We start from the raw sequence: 22427 nt of genomic DNA on the forward strand, positions 1-22427 counted from the left end.
CACGACATCTTCGATGGCCTCCTAGATAGGGATGACAATGGGGCGGGTTGGGGATAGAGATCACAACACCGTCCCCATCCCCGTGGTAATTTTCCACCCCCATCCCCGCCCCAATCCCCAATAAAAATATATTGAGGATTCCCCGTCCCCATCCCCACTGGGGATGAAGTCCCCAAACCCTCCCCAAATCCCCTATAAGAATTTAAAAAATAGAATAAATTTTTTCTCATATTGCCTTTTTAAAAATCAAAATCTACAACAAGTAAAATTAAAACATGATTAAATTCATAAATCATAATTCAATGAATGCAAAAGTCAAACACCATTAAAGTAAAAGTGTAGTCATTAAAGTAAAGTAGCAAATGTATATATTTGTGATTTATATAATAAAATATATATATATATATATAAATTAAATATATGTAAATATCATTGGGGCGGGTTTGGGGAAGGAGATCATAATACCATCCCCGCCCCATCCCCGATCTTAGATAGCAGGAATTGAGGATCCCCATCCCCATTCCCCATTTGTCCCTGAATTCTTCCCCCATTAGGGGCGGGTATCCAATGGAGCTCCGCTCCGCTGGGGATGTTTACCATCCCTACTCCTGGACACCTTGCCGTCTCTTTGGCGTCGCCAATGGCCTCCTGGACGACGCCGGTGCTCAACCCAGGCTGTGGCAGAGGAGAGAGGTGATTGGGTGCCCGAAGCTTTTCTCGAGGTGCCCAAATCAATTTCTAGCCTTTTTTTTTTTTTTTAAGTAACTGGACAGAAGGAAAGAAAAAAAAGAGTTTTGAATGTCTATTGCCCCTTAATAGATGTCTATTACCCCTCTATTGGAGGGCAATAGACGGCTATTGGGGGGCAATAGATATTTTGAATTGATGTAATCTCCTTGTTTTTTTTTTTGTAATCAAAGTTTTATTTTTCTAAATTTAAGGAGATTAGTTCTCATTCTAGCAACTGAAAGTCCTATTGGGGGTTGGGGGGCAATAGACGTCTATTGGGGCTAAAAAAAACTTTCCGGCGAGATTTTCAGTAAATTCCGGTGGGCAGCAGCCGGTGATCTGAATCCGGCCAAAGTTGACCGAATTCCGGTGGCCAGTGACTGGGCTCCGCCGAAGTCTCCCATAGTTTCTCTCTCTTCCATTTTCTCTCTCTCTCTCTCTCTCTAAGTACAAAGGGGTGAGGGTAAAATAGTATTTAAAAAAAAAAGGGCTAAATACAAATTACTACCTTGTGGTTTAGGTCTAAAATCAATTTAGTCCATGAACTTCTAATTTCATCAAAAACACCCCTGCACTTTCAATTTTGATCTAATAGGTCCAATTTGTTAGTTTTCCGACAATTGAGTTATTTAACTTGTTAATGTGGCTCATATATGGCCTATGTTTTATGATGTGGTGTCGAGGTGGTTTGCATAGTCAATTTAGGCGTGAGTCCTACTATTAAAAATAAATAGTTTTCAACAAATAATCCAACTATAACTTGAACCCATAACAAAATATTAACGAATTGGACCTATTAGATCAAAATTAAAAGTGCAGGGGTGTTTTTGATGAAATTAGAAGTCCAGAGACTGAATTGATTTTGGAGCTAAACCACAGGGTACTAACTACTATTTAGCCCCAAAAAAAAATCTTAATGGGGTATTAGAGAATACCTTCTTAGAGTGTTTTGGGTAAGAGAGAATTAAAAAAACTTAATCGGGTAAGTGGGAAAAAAATCTCTAAAAATGGGGTAAATGGACAAAAACTCTTATATATAAGCAGCATTTTTTTTTTTGAAGAATATCATGTCGATATATTAATATTACTCAGGCCAGAAAGGACCATTACATATCCTCCTTCTACCATCTCTGGGCAGATAAAGAGTTTGTGGTGAAACCACAGCGATACATAGATTAGGTCCGATCATTTGACGATACCCATGCTCATTTATTCAAAGAAAGCCTACAAACTATGTTACCAATGACACGTAAATAGACATAATGCACAGAAAATTAAAACTAACTTGTCTCCTTGCCCTTAACACTAGGGCTAGGAGGTTTTCCAAGGCAGAGCACGCTAAGCACCTCTTCAGCTGCAACTTTCTTCTTTGAAGGGTTTTTGTTTTTCGACCCCAGAGGCCGACCTTTTTTCTTTTTTTGTTCCACCTTGATCAGCTGCATAGATTCCTTAGGGAGTGAGCCTTCCTTAGGAATTAAGACACCTCCCGGAGCTTCAATGAGACCCAGGGATTTAGCAGAAAATTTAGTGTGGAATTCCGGTACTTTCAATTTCTTGGGCACCATAAATGAGCTAGCAGCAGTCTCACCTTCATTAAACAAAAGTTTCAGTTTTTTTGGGGATGTATATGGCAATGTAGGCCGGCCTCTTTTCGCCTTGGAGGACTCCACTTCAATAGGGACCAAGGCTAAAGCATTAGCATCATCATTATGCCTTAAGTCTTCACTACGCACCACAATAGGCTTGCGGAGCTTATTCATGACAGGAGTGCCAAACAGGTTGCGCGCAACTGGGGGAGTAGAGGGGTTTGTATTCCCTGAAACCGAAACGTTCCACTCTGGAAATGAAGATCAGAAAAACCTGGAAATTGGGATGCAGAGATTTCCTCGATGTCTTCGAACTGGCAGCAGTTTCGTGCACAGTTTGTGCATCAGCATTAGAGCATACTCCCTGGTCATGAAACAAAAGATGGCAGTCCCTGCATTTTCCTTGTAAGTTCTCAAAGAAAAAAATAATTTCTTTCACTACTCCAGGAATGATCTTGAGAGTCCTCTTCAGAAAAAATGGATGAGATATGGCATGAGCAACGTGAACTAGGGCTGGGATCGGTTCTGTTTTTCAATTTTTTTGCAGGAACCGGAACGGGAACCGATGATGTTTTTTCGGTTCGGTGTTGCTACGTTTTTTTGCCTGAACCGACTTGGAACGGTTCAGTTACGGCTTGTAACCGGTTCCTGTACACACAGCAAAACAGCAGCAAACCTATCCAGTTTCTCAGCTTCCCAGCCACATTATGTTCTGCAATTTTCTCAGTTTCTCCATTAAAGAACACAGCAGAACTGGAGGAGGAGGAGAAGAAGAAGAATATGGCTGCCATTTTAGATTCTTTCAAGTTCCAACAGCAATCTGCAGATTAACAATCCAACACGACATTATGTCATTATCCAAAGTCAAAACACATGAAGATGGCAAAACACATCAAATTGCACAGTTTAAATGCAAACAACAAATCTAAAAACACAGCAAACTGATAAATCTAGAACACAAATCCATGCAATAAATCTGGAGAAATCTCATACCAGTAGTTATGAAGAAGAAGAAGAAGAAGACAAGATCGATTCAAATTGATGAAATATGCCTCCAGTAGTCTGGTACAACCTCTATAAGACTGAAATAATAGCTATGAAGAAGTGCATAAGAATTAAGAAGGAAGAGGAGGAGGAGAGAAGAAGAATGGTTGCCGCGGGGGAGGGGGGGGAGAGATATGGAACTATGGAAGTATGATTAAAAACAAACAGAGAATATAGAGAAAGAGAAAGAGAAAGAACAGAGAAAGAGAAAGAATAAAGAAAGAGAAAAGGAGACAATAAAGAAAGAGAAAGGACATAAAGAAAGAGAAAAGGAGAGAATAAAGAAAGAGAAAGGGAGGTGGTGGACAACCGAGAGACAGAGAGAAATGGGAATGGGAGGGTGATGTTTGTATTTTATTAGAAAAAAAGACAGAATAAGGGTTTGGGCAGTTGAAAGTGACTTTATAGGGAAGGAGTAAGACTGACAGCACATGTAGATTGAGTGTTTGACTATGGGTATCGGTTCCAGACACACTTCCAGAATTAAGAACCGAAACCGAACTGAAAACTCACAAAACGGTTCGGTTCTGAAAATAAACCGATTTTGACAGCCAAGAACCGCACCGAACCGCACCAAATCGGCCATTTCGGTTCGGTTTTTTCGGTTTTCGGTCTAAAAATCCCAGCCCTAACGTGAACCCTAATTTGACCTTTATTGTCAAATAGTCTTTGGTCGAAGTCCAGATACTTACCTGCCACAGACGCAACATTCATGATAGTTTTCTTATCTTCTAGGGCTGGCGGGATACCTGTGATTTTGACCTAGAAGAAGAGCAGATTCATGGGAATGCTGAGTGGATCTTGCAGACCATCATATTGCTATAACAGAACCGGAGCTTTGTTGAAATACCACGGCCCTCCCTTTAAAATTTTACTTCGGTCATGTTTCAGATCAAAGGAGAAGGCAAAATGATCTTGGGTACAATCCTGAACCTTAAAGGCTCCATCAGCGACCCAGATGCGTCTGAAATGGCAAAGTAGATCTTGAGTGCCAAACGGTTTCTTTGTCAGCGGTTTGGCCAAGAGAAAAGCCTGAGAGTTTGAGCGCCTCTCTGATCCATTCAAGGGAGATGTCAACGACATTAGAGACTGCTAAGGCGAGGGATGTAGCGAAACTCGCTGTAACGTCGTCAATGGACGTCATTTTGTAGTAAACAGGGTCGCAAAGTGTACCGCCGTGAGGAGGAGGACTAGGGTTTGGGAGCAGCTTCAGAGTCGCATTAGAATATATTTGATATGAATGTATGATAGGCGTTTATATAAAAGTAGCATTACCAACGCAAAACCCTGGATTATATATTTAATTGTAGATAGATTCTTTCGTGGGGCACCCGCACCGCGTGGCTTTAGGACTGATCAATAAGGAACTTAGCAGGAGGGTATTTTACTTTAATAAGCAGGGACAGTTTCAAAAAAGAGAGAACATTTTCTGATTTTCGATTGGAGGGCCGCACCACCACGAGGTGCGGGAGCCCCTGTGCAAGAATTTCTCTTAATTGCAAGGGATTAATTGCACATCTGGTTGGAGAAATATTATAAAATAATGAGTATGAATTGTCCTCTAGTAGTACCAAACACAGCGACTATAGTCTGATTATTAATCTGATACTGCATAATGTTTGGTGCACCAGAAAGCAATTTCCTGGAGAAGACACGTAAATTAAGCTTCAGAGTTTATAATCACATAGCGCAGGGTAATGGTAAATACAATCCTCAGAACCAAAGGGTGATTACGAGGAAGAAGGAGGAGTAAAACGCAACATTAGTAATCACTATTGCATTGATTCAGTGAAGGATATTGAACCCAACAAAAATGTATATACAATTCGATCTTCTTCGAACCTTAAACCCCCAAGCCCTTATTACAGCAAAACTAAGCTGAAGACTATCATACAACTATTTAATTGAACTACAGTTGATTCTGCAACCGTGATTATTATCCCATAACCTAACGACGTTGCCGTTAAACACCGTCAAATCCTGGCACCTGTACCAACTCTTCTCCCCCGTCCTCATCCTCAAACCACTCTCCCACCAGTTCACACCGCCACTCTCTTCCGTCTCCTCCGCCGTCAACTCACCTTCACCGCCAACGTCTCCGTTTGTATCCTCATCAAAATACAATGTAAACTTGACGCCTTTCGTCAAACCTCCGTCATCTTCAAATCTACCTGATGATGAAACGGCTACTGGTGCTCGAGATGGAGCTGAAACCGAGCTTGGCGACTCCTCCTCCACCGTGACCGGTGGCAATGTTTCAGGAAATGAAGAACACCCATTTGAGCTCTTGACGACGTCGTTGGAGTGGAACTTCAAGCCTTCAAGGGCTCTAGGTCTGAGCCTCCAGAAGCTAACGGCGGCGGTGACGACGGCGACCCAAGTCCAGAGACTATTGATAGCGGTGATCAACCCGAAGCTAACGTAGTCGAAAGCGAGAGCTTCGAGAGGAGAATCCAACACGAATTTCATGTTTGAAACGAACAGGTGAAATCTGATGATGTTTCAGAACTTTTTGAGGTTGTGGGTTTGAGGAGGATGGTGAAGCTTACACCTCGTAAGTTGCTGTAGGTCTATCTGCGCAGTGGTGATGAATATATTGGGAAGGGTGAGGCAATGTCGGCCGTCCGATTTTGTGATGGCTAAGTTTGGCTTATTGGATCAGGTATACGAGATGCCGAGAATCGAGACTAAGATGCGAATTGATAAGGTAGATCCTTCGTTTTATACCCTACCGCTTTTTCACTAAGCCATGAACAGTCCGTGACACGTGGAGGTGCAGGAAATAGTGTTGTCAATTTCGTTTCGTATCCTCCAGAGAGTCTGAGAGGCCCTCTCTCGTCACTGCTGACCACTAGAAATATTATGGTGTGCATTAAAAGTAGAAACTAGAGTCTAGAAACTGAAAGAAAAGGCATACGGTAAATTGTGAAACTAAATATATATGAGTTACTCAACCGTGTATAATCACACGGCCACACCAATGTTACAATAATCGTAACACAGATCGACTCTCATCGTATTTAATAATTATAAACCTTAAATGGTATGGTAAACTTTTTTAACAAATTATAATTTACACAACTTATACAATAGAGATTTTTTTTTTTGGGAGAAGATTATACAATAGAGATTAAAGTTAAATTTTCTCAATCAATGACAAGTCCTCATTTTCAAAGTAGGGTGATGCAATTGAATGAAATTAAGAGTGATGTGTATAAACTTATGATAAAGTAACATGAGATTCACAACTAAATCAATTAGCAATGATAAGAGTTAACTCAAATCCTAAACTAATTAGCAATGGTAAGAGTTGACTTAAATCCTTATAAGTCCATAAGCAATGTTATTGAATAATGTGGGAGTTTTGTTTTTGTTTTCAACATGCCCCTCGCACGTGCGGTGATTTCTCAAGTCATACATATCGATAAGTTACATTTGGTGACAGTAAGCAAATATGGCTATCGCTCAAACATATACGTAGATAACCTGACTTTGATACGCGTAACCTAAATCCTTCTAACCCTTTAAACAAAGTTATATTTTTTTTCAATGTAAACAAAGTTATATTCTCAACAACTTAAACGTACAGTAACACAACAATTCGTAATGGTTTGTAAGACTTATAAAATGATCGGACAAAACAAAAAAACTGTTGTTACGGGCAAATTTAATGTGTGGTCAACGTCGTGGTGCACGCAGGGTCAAGGTGTACCCAACAAGTCAACAAGGTCACAGCTCTATATATATATAATGGTGTCATATACCCTTGCCCTTTTGAATTCAATTATTAAATACCCTTATTAACGTTAGTTTAAATGTAAATGCAAGAAAAACTGAAGCAACAATTAATAAGTCGCGTGCCGCACGGGACTCGTATTTTTAATGAGTGTAATTATTGGCGCCAAAGGGCAGGAGATGTAAGAAACGTGAAACGCAAAACGGGGAGGGAGGGTTGACGCTAGTGATGTTAGGGGAAAACACGTGGCGGCCGCGCGGTGGTTTTGCACACAGTCTCCACGTTTGTCTTGCTTCGCGTCTTTTTTACCGACTTTGTTACTCAAGGGTTAAAATTCCGACCGCGACGTTATCCTAACGTACGGCGTTTCGTCACCCTAGTCGAAGTTATGGTTTCGAATTCCTTCTCGTACAATGTTACAGCGTACACAGTCATCCATGTTTACCTCAACTCAGTTCTGGGACTTTCAAATTTACATTAGTATAGGAACGGGAGCTAACATGGTATCAAAGGAAGGTCCTACAAGTAATTATGATTTCGCTGTAAACTCCGTCCCCTAAGGTTATTTTCTTGAGGTCGATACTCGATACAGAAGTCTTGGTATGACGTATTGATTTATACCTGCACGAGTTATTGTAGGACTTTGATTAATTAGCAGTAGGTGAAGCTGTGAAGGTGGTTTGGTAGATAGTACGTATTAGGTTAGAAGATGAGCAGAGATGCACGTAGTGCGTGTTGATAAATTAAGATTGGCCTCCAAGAAAAATTTGATGTTCCAGGGTCCAATTAATGAACTTGTTACAGGACGTATTGATGGGCCCTTTGCACTTATTGGGTCGAGCCTGTTATGAACATGGTGCATAACATTTGCATATGCGACACGCATTTTGAGGGGCGTTACATATGATGCACATTTTAGAGCTAACCTCATTGTGTAAGTTATTCTACATATACTAAATGTGGATGCACTGTTCATCCCTGTTCATCACTGTTCATGTAACAGTGGAATGACGGTTCTGCCCCTGGTCTTCTACCGCAATTTCCAGGCTGCCAAATGGAGTGACGCTTTTGCCCTTCTGTTTCCTCTCAATTACAGTTTGCCATTGCTTTTTTGCATGCTGGTTGGTTTCCGCGAGGTCATGAAGTATCGAGAGAGCTCGAGCGAGTGCAGGTGTGTTTCTATGCTTTTTTTGAAAAAAAGGAGATATTCAGGATCGAGGACATAGGAAGAAGAAGAGGGGAAAGAAGCGGAACAGAGGGAGAGAAGAAGAAAGGAGGAGGATAAGGAAATAAGAAGACCCTCTTGGGTTCGGGAAGGCTCGATCAGACGTAGCGACAACTTTTCCTACTTGTTATCAGCCCAACGTTCGTATCCGAGAGGTTGATGGATGCACTTGTGATTCACTATATACCATTCAAATAAATTTACAATATCCTTTACATAAGTAGAATAAGTTTTGAGAATAAATTTTGATACTTTAATCTATATCTAAATTAAATATGTCATAGTATCTTGTTGGTGTGAACGTTCTGATGTTAAATGATGAAATTCGATGAGGAAATTTCAATATGTCTTTTGAATTGAAATAACAAAAGTTTTGGACTCAAGAAGAAAACTTTTTGAGACTGACTTTCAATTTCCAAAAGATAGGGTATGCATAAATATGGTTTAAAATCTCTAATTAAGGATGATGTGTTCTTATTGAAAACTATAGTTAAACGTTCAATGAAGAAATTTTAATCCCTGTGTCATCATTCGTAAATTACGTATATTAGGTGATTTCATATGTTTTTACTTAAACTCCCTGCGCTTTTGATTCTCAACGTGATTACTTTGCAAATTTACTTCTTACTTTTCACATATAGTAAGTGAGACTTTGAGAAAATGAATCAACTGTTACGTATGAAGACAAAACAATTACACTAAAAGAGAGAAAATATGACCCTCTTAGTCCCCCTTTCGTGTGCCTTTCATTTTTCCCCAAAAAAGTGTGTTTGCTTCTCCACATAGCTTTTCCTGTTTTTCCAATAACCTTATTCCCCGACGGCGTCTTAAATTGTCCAAGCTTGGTTTTCCATAAACCTTATGCTTTACAGTCGCTCATTGTTCGATGATCACTATATCACTCGTGTGGACTTCATACTCTTTGCTTGTTTCGTAGTGAATGTGAGCATTTTAAGTCATATTCAATTGAAAGGTCTAAAAGTCACTTTCAAACGAGGATAAAATACTTGTGTCCAAAGCATTACAGACAGAGTCACACAACTGTTGAGACTTGCTATCATCAGAATTGTCATTTTGTAGTGCAGAAGATAAACGAAGTTGCATGGAGATTCGTTTGGTCACCTAGCTCTACCAAACAAATAGAAGATTTAACCATGATATATTCATGATAAACTATCCAGTTATTCAGTATACTTAGATGACGACACAATCCCCGATTTGGTTAATTTTTTTGTAGATATGATATTTAAAAGTGATTTATAAATAAATTTTAACCAACACTAATAAAACGTAAGCTATTTGGAAAGCAAATTTAGTCGAGTGTTTTCAAACTTCATACGGCTGGCATTTTGTCTATGCTCGTTGTCGAGAGAAATTGTATCAAATGTATGGTCCACCCATGTATAATTCCACAGATGCATGTAATGCAGGTCCTCCAGGCAACTGGGTATCCATCGATGTGGCCTTGGCAATTTGTAGAAACATAAATATGTGGATTAATTGTGTTAATAGCCAATAGCCACCGCAGTCCTTATAGAAACATGCCAAAATTATAGAGGTAGCTAGCATTTGAAGTTTGAAAAGTCTGGTAAGGACTATATATTCCGGAAGAGTCACAACTGACTTAATAGCTCTAGCTATCACTTTGTACTTACTGGAGGCCTCAACCTGATAATAAGCTCTGACCTCCATATGACTGGCAGCCAGAGGTAGCTAGCTCGATTTGATCAGACAACTTAATGAGACTCTTCCGAATTTCCATGTAATTGCATTAACAACCAAACAAAACGGATTATCTGCGTGCAAGTGATGAGAGTCAATCTCTCACTAGCTTGCAGTTGTTTTAGGCAACCCTAAACCCTAATTTGTCTCATCCTGTTTTATAACTTTTTTATTGTACAGATTAAGTTTGATATTGATGATGCGATTAGGATAGTTTATAGGTCAATCTTTAGAAATTGGTTATATGTAGATAATAGGTGTTCACACATTGTGCCATAGAATAGGAATATCGGTGATTGGATATTGATTCATTAGTTAGTTTAGGGTTGATTGCATGATTACTTTTTTTTTTTTTTTTTTTTGACTTTGTCAAGGGGAACCCAAAGGCTTCCTAGGCCCAAGATAAACCCCTTCGGCGCATGTGAAATGCTCCAACTGTGCATTGCAGCACAGTGCCTGACCACTTTGACAGCTTCGGGATTCGAACCTAGGTTGGGGAGCACACCCAACTAGGCAAGAACCGCTAGGCCACTTGCAGTGGTTGCATGATTACTTAATTTGGGGTGTAGCAGCAGTAAACCAATTCCCAACAAAAACGTAACTCGCCCTAAGCGGTGAATCGGCAGTAATTAATGTGGTGCAAATTAAATATACGCTGAATCAGCAAGTTCTTTTCCATCGAAATCGAACTGTGTTACACAATATTATCCCAGTTAATCAAAGTTTATAAATTAACTAGAACTTGAAGTAGTGCTAACATAACCTGGGTGTATTAGTCCTCGGGTCAAACTCAGCTTTGAAATTGCATAAGCAATTTCCTTCTTTTGTCTGAATCCAAATTGTCAACTAACACTCCACATGCGCATCTGACTGGTCGTTTTGAAACAAAAGCTCTTATAGATAGATTGAGCTCCGTTTTCGTTCATTTTCCCCTTTTGACAATTCTAGCTAGGTCTGGCGTACTTGATGGAAAAATTTGTTAATTCCTTGTTCAAATGCAAAAACAGAAAATATATATGCTTTTACGAAATATTGAAAAATCAAACCAAACAGGCCGAAGATGACTGTATATTTAATTCATTTGAACATGCATGTATGGAAACCAGCGACTCAAATCTATACCAGAAACCATGAAATTAATCAAACCCAGTGACTGATCTTTAATTCTGTAACTGGAACGAAAATCATGCACGCATATATAATATATACTTTGACTCATCTGAAATGTGAATTAGTAGTTATGAGTAAAGCGACTTTGATCAATTTCAAGATACATGGTAGTGTTTTCACATCTGTCTCCTAATAAATTTCCTAAAAGTGGATTTTGATCAGTCTCCAAAGTGATGACCATGATTTCCCTTCAGGTTCCAGTTAAATTCTTGGTTGCTTCCTAATTTTACATTATACATGCATGCATGAGTTTTTCAAATTAGAGTAATGGAGTAAGGAAAAAGCTACCTTTGCATTTTCGGTATACATATATTCTGTATGTTCTAATTGTTTATATAATTTTATTATGAAACAGTCTTCACCATGTAATAATAATAATAATAATAATAATAATAATAATAATAATAATAATAATTAATATATGCTCAACTGAGAACTCCAAAAATATACTATGTCAAAACACTATATCAAAAAGGATCTTGAAAATTTAATTTTTTTTTTTCTATGTTCTTAAAGACTTTGTAATCTTGAAACTCCAACCTGATCAGTGAAAATGGAATAACCAAATGATTTAATATAATACTGATATTAGCCATTTCGTTTATTTCATGGCGAGAGAAAAATCTGACATTATTGGCCAGGTTTTAAGTTTGGCGAGCTAAGGTTCAAGATTTGCTTATCGATCTTGATCAATGACTGAATTATTTTCTAAAATCTAACTCCAATGTAGTTGCATTGTAGACATGACCGGCATAAACCTTATCGATTTTTTATGCAACCTTATATCAGGGTTCGATCTATTTGCATTAAGATATCAATATAGTCTATGATCCAAAAAATTCTCACATATACTACACTTCGAAGAAAATATAATATAATATAATATATCATACAATTAAGTGTTTGAAGGGCACAACGAAATTCAACTAATACCCGCACGCAATGAAAGTTACCACGAAGTGAATAGGAAAGGTCTCCCCTCCATTCCACCAAGTGAGAAATGGTCATGATATGGACGATGAACCTCTTATTTACTTTTACCCTAGCAGATAATTAACTTACCTTTCTTTGATCTCAAAATTCCACTTTGGTAACGCGGCAGCTTCGTGCATAGGTTTATGACCAACTACCCTTGCTTTGCACATGACTCCTCTCCTATAAATACCTCAGCTTTCTCATGGTTTTAGCAAACCAAGAACATCGAGCATACCACCTTTCTCCCAAAACCATCTCATATTTCCAAACCAAGCTTTGAAACAGACAAAGCAAGCAAAACATGGCTCCGGTTGTCTCAAAAGTTGGGATTATTGGTGCCGGAGTGAGCGGCATAGCGGCTGCGAAACACCTAACCCATCACAACCCTATTGTCCTCGAGGCCTCTGACTCCATTGGAGGGGTCTGGAGGCATTGCTCGTACAACTCCACAAAGCTTCAGTCTCATCGACGCGATTACGAGTTCTCTGACTTTCCTTGGAATGATAGGGACAATCCAGAATACCCTTCTCACCTTGAGATATTGGATTACTTGAACTCTTATGCTGAGCACTTTGACGTGCTCAAGTTTGTGAGGTTCAACTCCAAGGTCGTCGAGGTTCGCTTTGTTGGTGACTGGGAAACCATTGATGCTGGTTTTAAACCACCGGCGGGTCAGCCTGCTTGGGAAGTTGCTGTGCAGACCAGTGGTGAAGATACCATTCAGGTTGTTAATCCAATCATTTCATATTCAATTACTGGTATTAAAATAATTGCATGAGTATAAACCCTACTCTTCTTTGAATCAGTTGTCTGATGTTTTTTGCACTAATATTCTTATGATGCTTGTGTTTAAAACAACATAGTTCTTAATACTTGATCAGTTGATCAAGTCTCGAAGTGTATAGGATTTAATTACATTAGAAATATTTACCAATGAAATAATATTTTTATTTTCTACTTTCTTTTGTAAGACTGATATACCGTATTTATTGATCTCATTACTTATAAGATGAAACCCATGCATGCCTTGTACTATAATTATCTTTCCAAATCAAATTCTCGACAAAACAAGTTTCTTACCTCAGTACTATCTCATCGATGACTTCTTGTTTGTTCTACTACTATTATTATTATTATTATTATTATTATTATTATTATTTTTCAGCAATGCTAATTTTGTGTGTTTCTTTCTTTATTAAGTGGTACGCCTTCGAGTTCCTTGTGGTCTGTATTGGGAAATATGGTGACATACCCAGAATTCCAGATTTTCCACACAACAAAGGCCCTCAAGTGTTTCAAGGTCAGGTTCTGCATTCTCTTGATTACTGCAAACTAGACAAGGAAGCTGCTTCTGACTTACTCAAGGATAAGAAGGTCGTCGTGGTTGGCTACAAAAAATCAGCCCTTGATTTAGCTGTGGAGTGTGCTGACGCAAATCAAGGTAAATATATATATATATATATATATATATATATATAGCTCAAAACCTTTACGTGTGCTTATACATCATTTGATACATAAATTCGGTGACACGAACGTTATTAACGTTTTGAGGATGCTTTGTCTCATTAAAAGCTGGGTTAAGGAAACAAGACATCCTTAAAATGTTAATACGAGTATAGAAAATAAATAAATAAAGCCATGAAGTTTATAGAATGAATTAAGGAGACAAGGAATCCCTAAAATGTTAATCATGGAAAGTATAGATTGAATTAAGGATACGTACAAGGCATCCTTAACTGTTAAGAAGAAAGATTCACAACGAAAATGAGTACTGAATGAGTATAGAAAATAATAAATAAATAACGTTATGAAGGTCTCGAAGTATTATAGAATGAATTAAGTGAGCTAGTTCATAATTTCCACGTTATGGGGTTGGAATTTGCATGGTTATATTTTCACACAAGTCACAGTGTGTACAGCAAAGAAAAATTGAAAAGGGCATTCAAATTGTCAAACATCTGAACCATCACTATAAGCTGATCTCAACTGCTTGACTTGAACACGTTTTCGACGATTCTAATTGGATTGGAATTTCCCAATCAACATTTGACTTAAAACATGAAATAGAATTCCACAATATTACTATTCAGATTTGACTTTGCATTTAATTTTGTGATCTTCTGTATTTCTTTCTTTTGCATGAATTAATGAAGGACCAAAAGGGCAACCATGCACAATGGTGGTGAGGACTTTACACTGGACACTTCCCCATTACTGGGTTTGGGGTTTGCCATTTTTCTTGTTCTATTCAACAAGGGCTTCACAGTTTCTCCATCCAAGACCTAATCAGAGTGTCCTCAGGACCCTCACTTGCCTTCTAGCTTTATCTCCTTTGGTAAATAACTAAACAAAATAACCTTGATTAATATACATATATGTAGCAACGATAGAAAATAAGTAACTAGTCTGTATGGTTGTATGTTCACAGAGGCATGCAATTTCAAAGTTCATCGAATCATACATTCTGTGGAAGCTTCCTTTGGAGAAGTATGGACTAAAACCAGATCACTCTTTCGAGGAAGACTACGCTTCCTGCCAGATGGCTATCACACCTGAGAACTTGTTCTCCGAGGCTGATAAGGGAAGGATCGTGTTCAAGAGATCACAAGGAAACTGGTGGTTTAATAAAGACGGAATTGAGTTTGACGACGGCAGTAAGATCGACGCTGATGTTGTGGTCCTTGCAACTGGCTATGATGGTAAGAAGAAGCTCAAAGCCATCTTACCAGATCCCTTCAGAAGCTTGTTGGAATACCCTTCTGGTATTATGCCCTTGTACAGGTAAAACTATTTTTAAAGCCATGGTTAGGAAATTTTTTCTCTCAGACAGATCAACATGTTACGTTGCTATGTTGTTGTTCTAAATCACTAATCACGTGAAATCGTGTTTGACGTTGAGCTTTGTCCTCAAGTATGACCGATAACGTAACATATGTCAAGTATTAATATAGAATTTTTTTTTTTTTTTTTTGCAGGGGTACAATCCATCCTTTGATCCCAAACATGGCTTTTGTGGGTTATCTGGAGAGTGTTTCGAACCTGCATTCTTCTGAGTTGCGCAGCATATGGCTGGGTCGACTTATAGATAATAAGTTTAAGCTCCCAAGTGTGGATAAAATGCTCGAGCAGACAACTAAAGAGCTGGAAGTGATGAAGGACACCACCAGGTTCTACAAGAGGTTCTGCATCTCTACTTTTAGCATCAACCACAGTGACGAAATTTGTGAGGAGATGGGATGGACATCTTGGAGGAAGAATACCTGGTTGGCAGAGGCATTTAGCCCTTATGGGAGTCAAGACTATCTGCAGAAATACTGAACCCAAGTTCATTTGCAAACTAGTTACTACCCTTTAAAAATTTATAATTGTGATGTTCTTTACATCAGAACTAAAATAAAGATAACCCATATGCATAAGAATAATGAAAGCAATGTGCAATATAGAGTAATAGTGATTCATAACTTATCCATCTCAATGAAGAATTTGTCATTTGTTTACCTTTTGAATTCCCAGAAATTTATGATGTCATAATACTGCAGAAGGCAGGGAAAAGAGATAAAAACATGGGCTGCTTGTAATAGTCACAATGCATATTCCATCACACTTTTGACCTAAATCTTCCACACTGAAATTGACATCTCACTTACAACCAAGACCATACTTGATTTCCATTGCCAACAAATATCATGTTACAATAGTTTGGCTTCATATATAGGGCAGAAAACAGTTGCCTTTATAATTGTCAAAGGTCCAACCGAGACTAACAGCATTAGAAACCATGATTGGCTCTCAATCATACAAAACTAAGGACTTGTCTAATCCTATGTAGAGATATAGAATGGACAGAGTGATATGGAAAAATTAAACCAGGAGAGGTTTAAAGGCTCTGCAATAGCTTCAGTGTTTCATCGATATGCTTCTCGGGTTGGAACTGGTTGTTGTAGACGAGTTGAACCACTCCATTCTTGTCCAGAACATATGTCTGTCTTCCAGGCAAAGTCCCAAACAGATCTGATGGCACTCCCCATTCTTTCCTCACCTTATTACCCTCATCACTTAGTAATGTGAATGGAAGCTTGTACTTCTTTGCAAAAGCCTACATACATGTCAAACTAGCAATGAAGTCACAAACATTTCAAGTCTTCAAGCATGAGTTGTAAAGATTACTAGAAAATTTACAACAATATTACCTTGTGTGATGCTGAGTCATCACCACTAATCCCGACAACCTGTGCTCCAGCTTTTTTGAACTTTTCATAAGAATCTCTGAAAGCGCAAGCCTAATGGAGTATCAAATTGTCAGTGTCAGCGGTAATCAAAGGTTCAATCTTTATCTGGGTGATGCCAATTCCAATCTGAATTGCATTTCATATGTCATAAAAATGAAAACTAACATCAATCTGATCATACATGGAGCTTTTCATAGAAGCTCTTACTCTGTAGTAGAAATCATTAGGCAAAACTAGTCTAAGACAAGCAGAAGCACTATAACACTTAATCAATGAAGATAAACAAGCTTTCAATATAGGGAGTGAACATTTTCAGATGACCAACAATTCCACTAACCTAAACAAATGCAGCAATGTCATATATCTTTTTGTTTGCAAGAAAAAGAAAAAAACAGACCTGTTTGGTGCACCCTGGAGTCTCATCAGCAGGGTAAAAATACACAACCACAGGCTTTCCTTTGAATTTGGAGAGGCTGACAGATTTACCATCCTGATCTTTCAAGTTAAAATTTGGGGGAACCTTGCCTTTGTCCACCTGCCAAGACCACACACAGCCATAACCAGCAATCAATAAACCATCAATTACCCATAAGCCACCCAACATATCAGAACATGAGAGAAGCAATGTACCTTGCCACAAATGATATTCTTCCCAGAAGAGGAAGATGGGATTGGCAAAGAGGTAGAATTGGAGAGCTTGAGGCCATAGAATTGGGAATTTGATGATTTGGAGACTATTTGAGAAGATGGGTAGTAGTGTCTGGGAGTTTGAGTGGGGAGTAGAGAGGTAAAGGTGTGCTTGGGAAGAGAGAGGGAAGCCATTGGAGAGAAATGTGAGGAATGGAGTGTGTGGTACTGTGAAGTATCTTGAGTTGTGATTTGAAGCGGTGGTTTTGTTGGTTGTTTACATTTGTTGGGAGGAAGATAAGGGAGTGTTGGGAGCAGATTGGCTGTTGGGAAAAAAACTTGGGATAGAATTGGCTTTGAGCGTGGACAATTGCTGACCCCAACCTTCATTTTGGTAAGAGTGGACTAGGTTATTATAGTTTGCTTCTCGGAAGCATGTTGACATTGTGCTTAGAACAAGCATCCAAACAATTAGTACAATCATTCTTGGCGAATGCTTTGTCGGCAAAGGTCGTCCTTCAATATATTTTTTTTTATTTTCTTTTATTTTAATTTGACATAGTACGATGGCAAAAGTCATTCTTAAAAAAAAAAAATTTAAAAATAAATAAATAATAAAAATAAAAAAAAGGGGGAAATTTTTAGAAACGGTACATGAACTATGCACCATTGTTAAATAAGATTTTTATATTTCCAGAACTGCAACATAAATATATGGACTATGGATCCCGACCCATTTTCGATACAGGCCGTTAACTCCCCCGTTACGGCCGATGACATTATGAAATAATCGAAGGGTAAAATTGACATTTTGCTCGCCATACCCTATTCCCGACCGAGACTTAAAAGGCAAACTCGGTCAGTGTAGAATCAAACCATTTCGTCTTTCCTTTTCAAGTTTGAATCTCACTCTATCCTCTCTACAGCTGAGGCAACAGAGAGATTAGAGAATCAGATCAGTACTAGAAGGAAAAAAGAGATCGGTGGCAGCAGATTCCTTACTTGGAATCTTACCTTTATTGAAGAATGGGTAATTATTGGAGATAGGCTTGATGGAGATCCACCGAGATATGGAGGTATGGAAAATGATTTTTCCCCTTACCTTTTGTATGTCTTTTAGGTTTTTGTCTCCTTGTCTGGTATTGTTTAGGGTTTGTGGTCCAAAGATTCGGTCTTTCCTTTTCTTTTTTTTGGGGTTAAATAGTGGTTGTCTAGGGTTCTGGGGTATTGTTTCTAAACTATCGTTTTCTCATTGTCGGTTTGTGCAAGTTAGATTAAACAACAATTAGAAGGTGGATTTATAGGTGGGGAAATGAAATTTACTGTATTTAGGGTTTCTAGTTTGGTGGGAGGTTAATGGGGTCGGAAGTAAATGGGGATTCAAGGCTGTTGAAATAGGTAGGACTAGTAAGTGAAATATTCTGATGAATTGAATGAAGGGAATGAATCTGAAAACTGACAAACATAGTAAATGAATTTTTCTGTTTTTGGAATGAATGTTACTGACTTAAATTTAAGGATGTAACGATTCATTTTACTGTATTTTTTTTTCAGGGTCCAGTTTCTTTACTGTTAGAATACATATGGAGGTAGATTCTACAGTAAAAATGGAGTAAATAAGCAGTACAAGGGAGAAGAGGAAGTAGTTTTGGTGAATGGGGTTGACCTTGACAAGCTGGCTTTTACCGGGCTGAACTACTGGGCATAAGATTTGGGCTACTAGCATGACCCAATTGCTTATTGGTTTCAGATACCTGGATCAGAGGATGGAAGTGGGGATCTGCCTATTACAAATGATCGTGATGCTCTGGAAATTATCCAGTATATTCCAGCCAGTAGAAGAATTGTGGATTTATACATTTTCTGTTTGGCACCTAGGAGACATTTCACTCCGCGGGAATTAGAGCGCCACAATGGTGATGACCTTGACCACTTGAACTACATTGGTCACTACATTGAAGACTTACCCTTAACAGATGATGAGACATTGGGAAATGTCGAGGATGAAACTATGGGGAAAGCAGAGGAGATGATAGACTTGGAAGCTGTTTTTGGGGATGTACATAGACAACCAACTGGTCAGAGTAGTGGTGTAAGCAATGGGCCTTCAAGGAGAGGAAGAGGCAGGCCAGTCAATGGGCCAAGGAATTTGAACAATAGTGGGCCAAGAAGGACAGTAAAGCCTGGCATTGAAATTAGAGAACCTTAAGCAAATGATGGAGTGGCAGCTATTGGTCCAACTTTCGTAGTTAAGAATGATAAAGGTAAAGGAAAGGAAAAAGTGGTGGAGAAGCTAAAGAAGAAAGTGGGAAAGCCTAAGAAGGATGTATAGAGGGCATATGCTACTAGAAATGGTGGTGAATCTTTAAGGCCTGCTCCTGTAGAAGTGCATGAGTACAACTTTGACAATGATGACTCTGACAGTGATGATATGAATTTTGTTGGGATCATAGACTTAGATTATGAGTTAGATGGGGATGATGATGAAGTCTTGTTTTAGAAGAATATGGATGGTGATGTAAACAGACTGCCTGAGTATGAAGAAATGGGCTTTGATGGAAATATCTCAGATGATGCAAAAGAATTTGATGGATTCAGTAGTGTGAATTCAAGTGATAGGAAGGTGAAGATAGGAGGCCTTTCAGAGTCAAGGGGAAGACGAGATTTCATGGTCGGGAAGAATTCAATGTCAAGACAGACATGAAGAATCCTAGGTTTTGTCTAAGAATGGTGTTCCCTAATAGTGAGGTGTTTAAGCATGCTGTCTTGACCAAGAAGGAACTTCGTTTTCCTAGAAACACCAAGCATCAGATGTTGGTCAGATGCAAGACAAGTCTAGGCTGCCCTTACTGGATGTATGCAAGCAGCCCTAACATGTCAAACCCTACCCTACAAGTTAGGACATACAGACCATAACACAATTGTTCATCCATTGCAAAGAGAGTTTTTCACTGCCATGCCTCGTTTATAGTTGAAGAGTACAAGTCCACCTTCATGGCAAATGGAAAATGGAGTAGAGAGCGCATTCAAAATGCTGTGAACAGGGACTTTGGAATGGAGATAGGGTATCACATGTGTTATAGGGTTAAGGAAAAACCAGGAAGATGGCAGAGGGAAGCTTTGAGGACCAATATAACCAGTTGGAAAGTTATGCTCATGAGTTGAAGAGAAGGAATCCAGGAACTTCCATCTGGATTCAAACTGAGTTGGATCGCAGTGTGGCTAGGTTTAAGAGAATGTACATATGCTTTGCTGCATTGAGGGAAGGCTGGAAGGTAGGCTGCAGACCCATCATAGGATTGGATAAGTGTCATTGAAATATGTTCATATGGGGCAACTGCTTTCAGTAGTAGATATTGATGGCAACAATGAGATGTATCCCATAGATTGGGCCATTGTTGAGCAAGAAACCAGATATTCATGGACCTGGTTCTTGACTTTTCTTAAGGATGACTTGGAGATTGAGCATTCAGCTCATTATGTCTTTATATCAGACAAGCAGAAAGGGTTGGGACAAGCAATTGTTGAACTATTTCCTCACTCAAAACACCAGACATTGTGTAAGGCATTTACACAATAATTTCAAGAGGGATGGACACACTGACCTTGAGTTGAAGCGGAGAATGTGGGCAATGGCCAAATCAACCACCATGGCTCAATACACTAAGAATATGGATGAGATGAAGAAGATATCTTTCAAAGCTTAGGATTGGTGCAATGACAGGCTTACCAGGCATTGGTTAAGGTCTCACTTTGCTGAAGAGACTAAGTGTGATGTTCTACTAAATAGTCACAGTGAATCTTTCATTAAGAGCATTCTTGAAGCAAGAAAGAAGCCCATAATTCCATGTTTGGAGGATATTAGGGTTGTAACAATGGTCAGACTTGCAAATAGAAGGAACTCAGGTGCTAACTGGAGAAGCAAGGTGGGACCAAGGGTAGAGAAATTATTAAAGCAAAATGCAGCTTGGGCAAGTGATTACAAGGCATTACAGTCCAGCGATTGGAGGTTTGAAGTACAAGGCAGAGGTGTGGCATGTGAATTAGGATTGATTGCTTAACACTCTATGGCATTGGATCTGAGGAAATGCACATGCAGAAGATGGGATCTATGTGGACTGCCATGTGGACATGACATTGCAACAATCTACTCTAAAGGCTGGTCTCCAGATGATTTTGTCTCTGAATGGTACACATAGAAGAAGTACATGGAGGCTGTTATGCTTCATTCAATAACTGGTGTTGAGGAATGAGACCATAAAGATAGGCTAATTGCACCTCCCCTTTACATGAGGCAACCCGGAAGGCCCAAAACAAAGAGGACCAAAGAACTTGGTAAATTGTTTTCAACTCATACTATATTATTCAGTTTATTTGTAAAACTTTACACAACTGGTCAATAATGTAAATGTCTTGTAGGTGAAGAGCCACCACCTCAAGGAACAGAGAAATTGCCTAGAAGCTATATTCTCGAGTGAGCTGTGTGGCAAGAAAGTCCATAATCTGAGGACTTGTTTGAGGAGAAACCAGCTACAAATGACTTGTTTAGTTTCTGGTTTTTAATATACATGGGCTATGAGTTTGGCAATTGAATGACTCTATATTTTTGCAAGCTGCAAATGAGGGCAATGAACCTCCTGTTCCAGAATAAAACCCTGTGCATGAAGCTAATATTAAAGCTCTTGTTCCTGAGCACAACAATGAGGTGCCTGAAGTTAATATAGCTGAACAACATGTTCAACAACAGCCTGCAAATGAAGACTTTTCCACACAAGAATCAAACTACTCTGCAAATGTCAATGTGCAGACTTAAGCATCATCTGTGAACATGCCAAACTTCAACAACGTCATTGACAGTTCAATGCTCTCTCAAGACAACAGCACTATGGTGCCACCTCCAAATTCTCGGGTACCAAACAATGATGATGCCATTATTTTCTGGGTTTGATCTTTAATTGTCATTGTAATTGTTTGTTTCATTCCTGTTGTATTGCATTATCATAGGGGCAGTCAACTTCAGGCAAAAGATACAAGATATCTGCAAGGAGGATAAAGCTCAGAAAATTACGTCAACTTGTTGCAAGAACCAAACAGAGCAATCAGGATGTTGAAGTTAAAAAAATTAGGGGGTAAAGGAGATTGTGGAAGCCCTGAACCCTCAGTTATTTTAGGGTATTTTAAAAATGAACCTGCTCGTATTTTATGGCATGTAACCCTTTGTTATTATGGCATTTTCCTCTAGTCTCTTTTGTTTTTTTGAACTTTGAAAATGCCATTGCTTTTAATAGCTTTTGTGTAACAGATGGTTATTTTGATTTTGAACAATGTCAATGCCGTAAGCTATATTATGTATGACATTACCAGTTTGGTTTGAATAATAT

General features: G+C 38.8%; 3 protein-coding genes across 3 annotated transcripts; 1 reads left to right on the forward strand and 2 right to left on the reverse strand.

Moving 5' to 3' along the window:
• Window positions 1-4997: 4997 nt before the first annotated feature.
• Window positions 4998-6027, reverse strand: LOC112187700. Its single transcript, XM_024326588.2, has one exon. It carries the CDS (start codon window positions 5826-5828, stop codon window positions 5256-5258), a length of 573 nt encoding a protein of 190 aa, XP_024182356.1. The 5' UTR covers window positions 5829-6027; the 3' UTR covers window positions 4998-5255.
• Window positions 6028-12415: 6388 nt separating this feature from the next.
• On the forward strand, window positions 12416-15826 carry LOC112184524 (probable flavin-containing monooxygenase 1). Its single transcript, XM_024322789.2, has 5 exons — window positions 12416-12911; window positions 13388-13628; window positions 14344-14525; window positions 14619-14971; window positions 15166-15826. The coding sequence occupies exons 1-5, from the start codon at window positions 12489-12491 to the stop codon at window positions 15506-15508; spliced, it is 1542 nt and encodes a 513-aa protein (XP_024178557.1). The 5' UTR covers window positions 12416-12488; the 3' UTR covers window positions 15509-15826.
• A 7-nt stretch (window positions 15827-15833) lies between these two features.
• Window positions 15834-17413, reverse strand: LOC112184525 (peroxiredoxin Q, chloroplastic). The gene is made up of 4 exons (XM_024322791.2): window positions 17050-17413; window positions 16817-16954; window positions 16381-16470; window positions 15834-16286 (listed from the first exon to the last, which is right to left on the reverse strand). The coding sequence occupies exons 1-4, from the start codon at window positions 17239-17241 to the stop codon at window positions 16068-16070; spliced, it is 639 nt and encodes a 212-aa protein (XP_024178559.1). The 5' UTR covers window positions 17242-17413; the 3' UTR covers window positions 15834-16067.
• Window positions 17414-22427: the final 5014 nt, after the last annotated feature.

The sequence above is a fragment of the Rosa chinensis genome, chromosome 2 (assembly GCF_002994745.2).
Source record: "Rosa chinensis cultivar Old Blush chromosome 2, RchiOBHm-V2, whole genome shotgun sequence".
NCBI lineage: Eukaryota > Viridiplantae > Streptophyta > Magnoliopsida > Rosales > Rosaceae > Rosa > Rosa chinensis.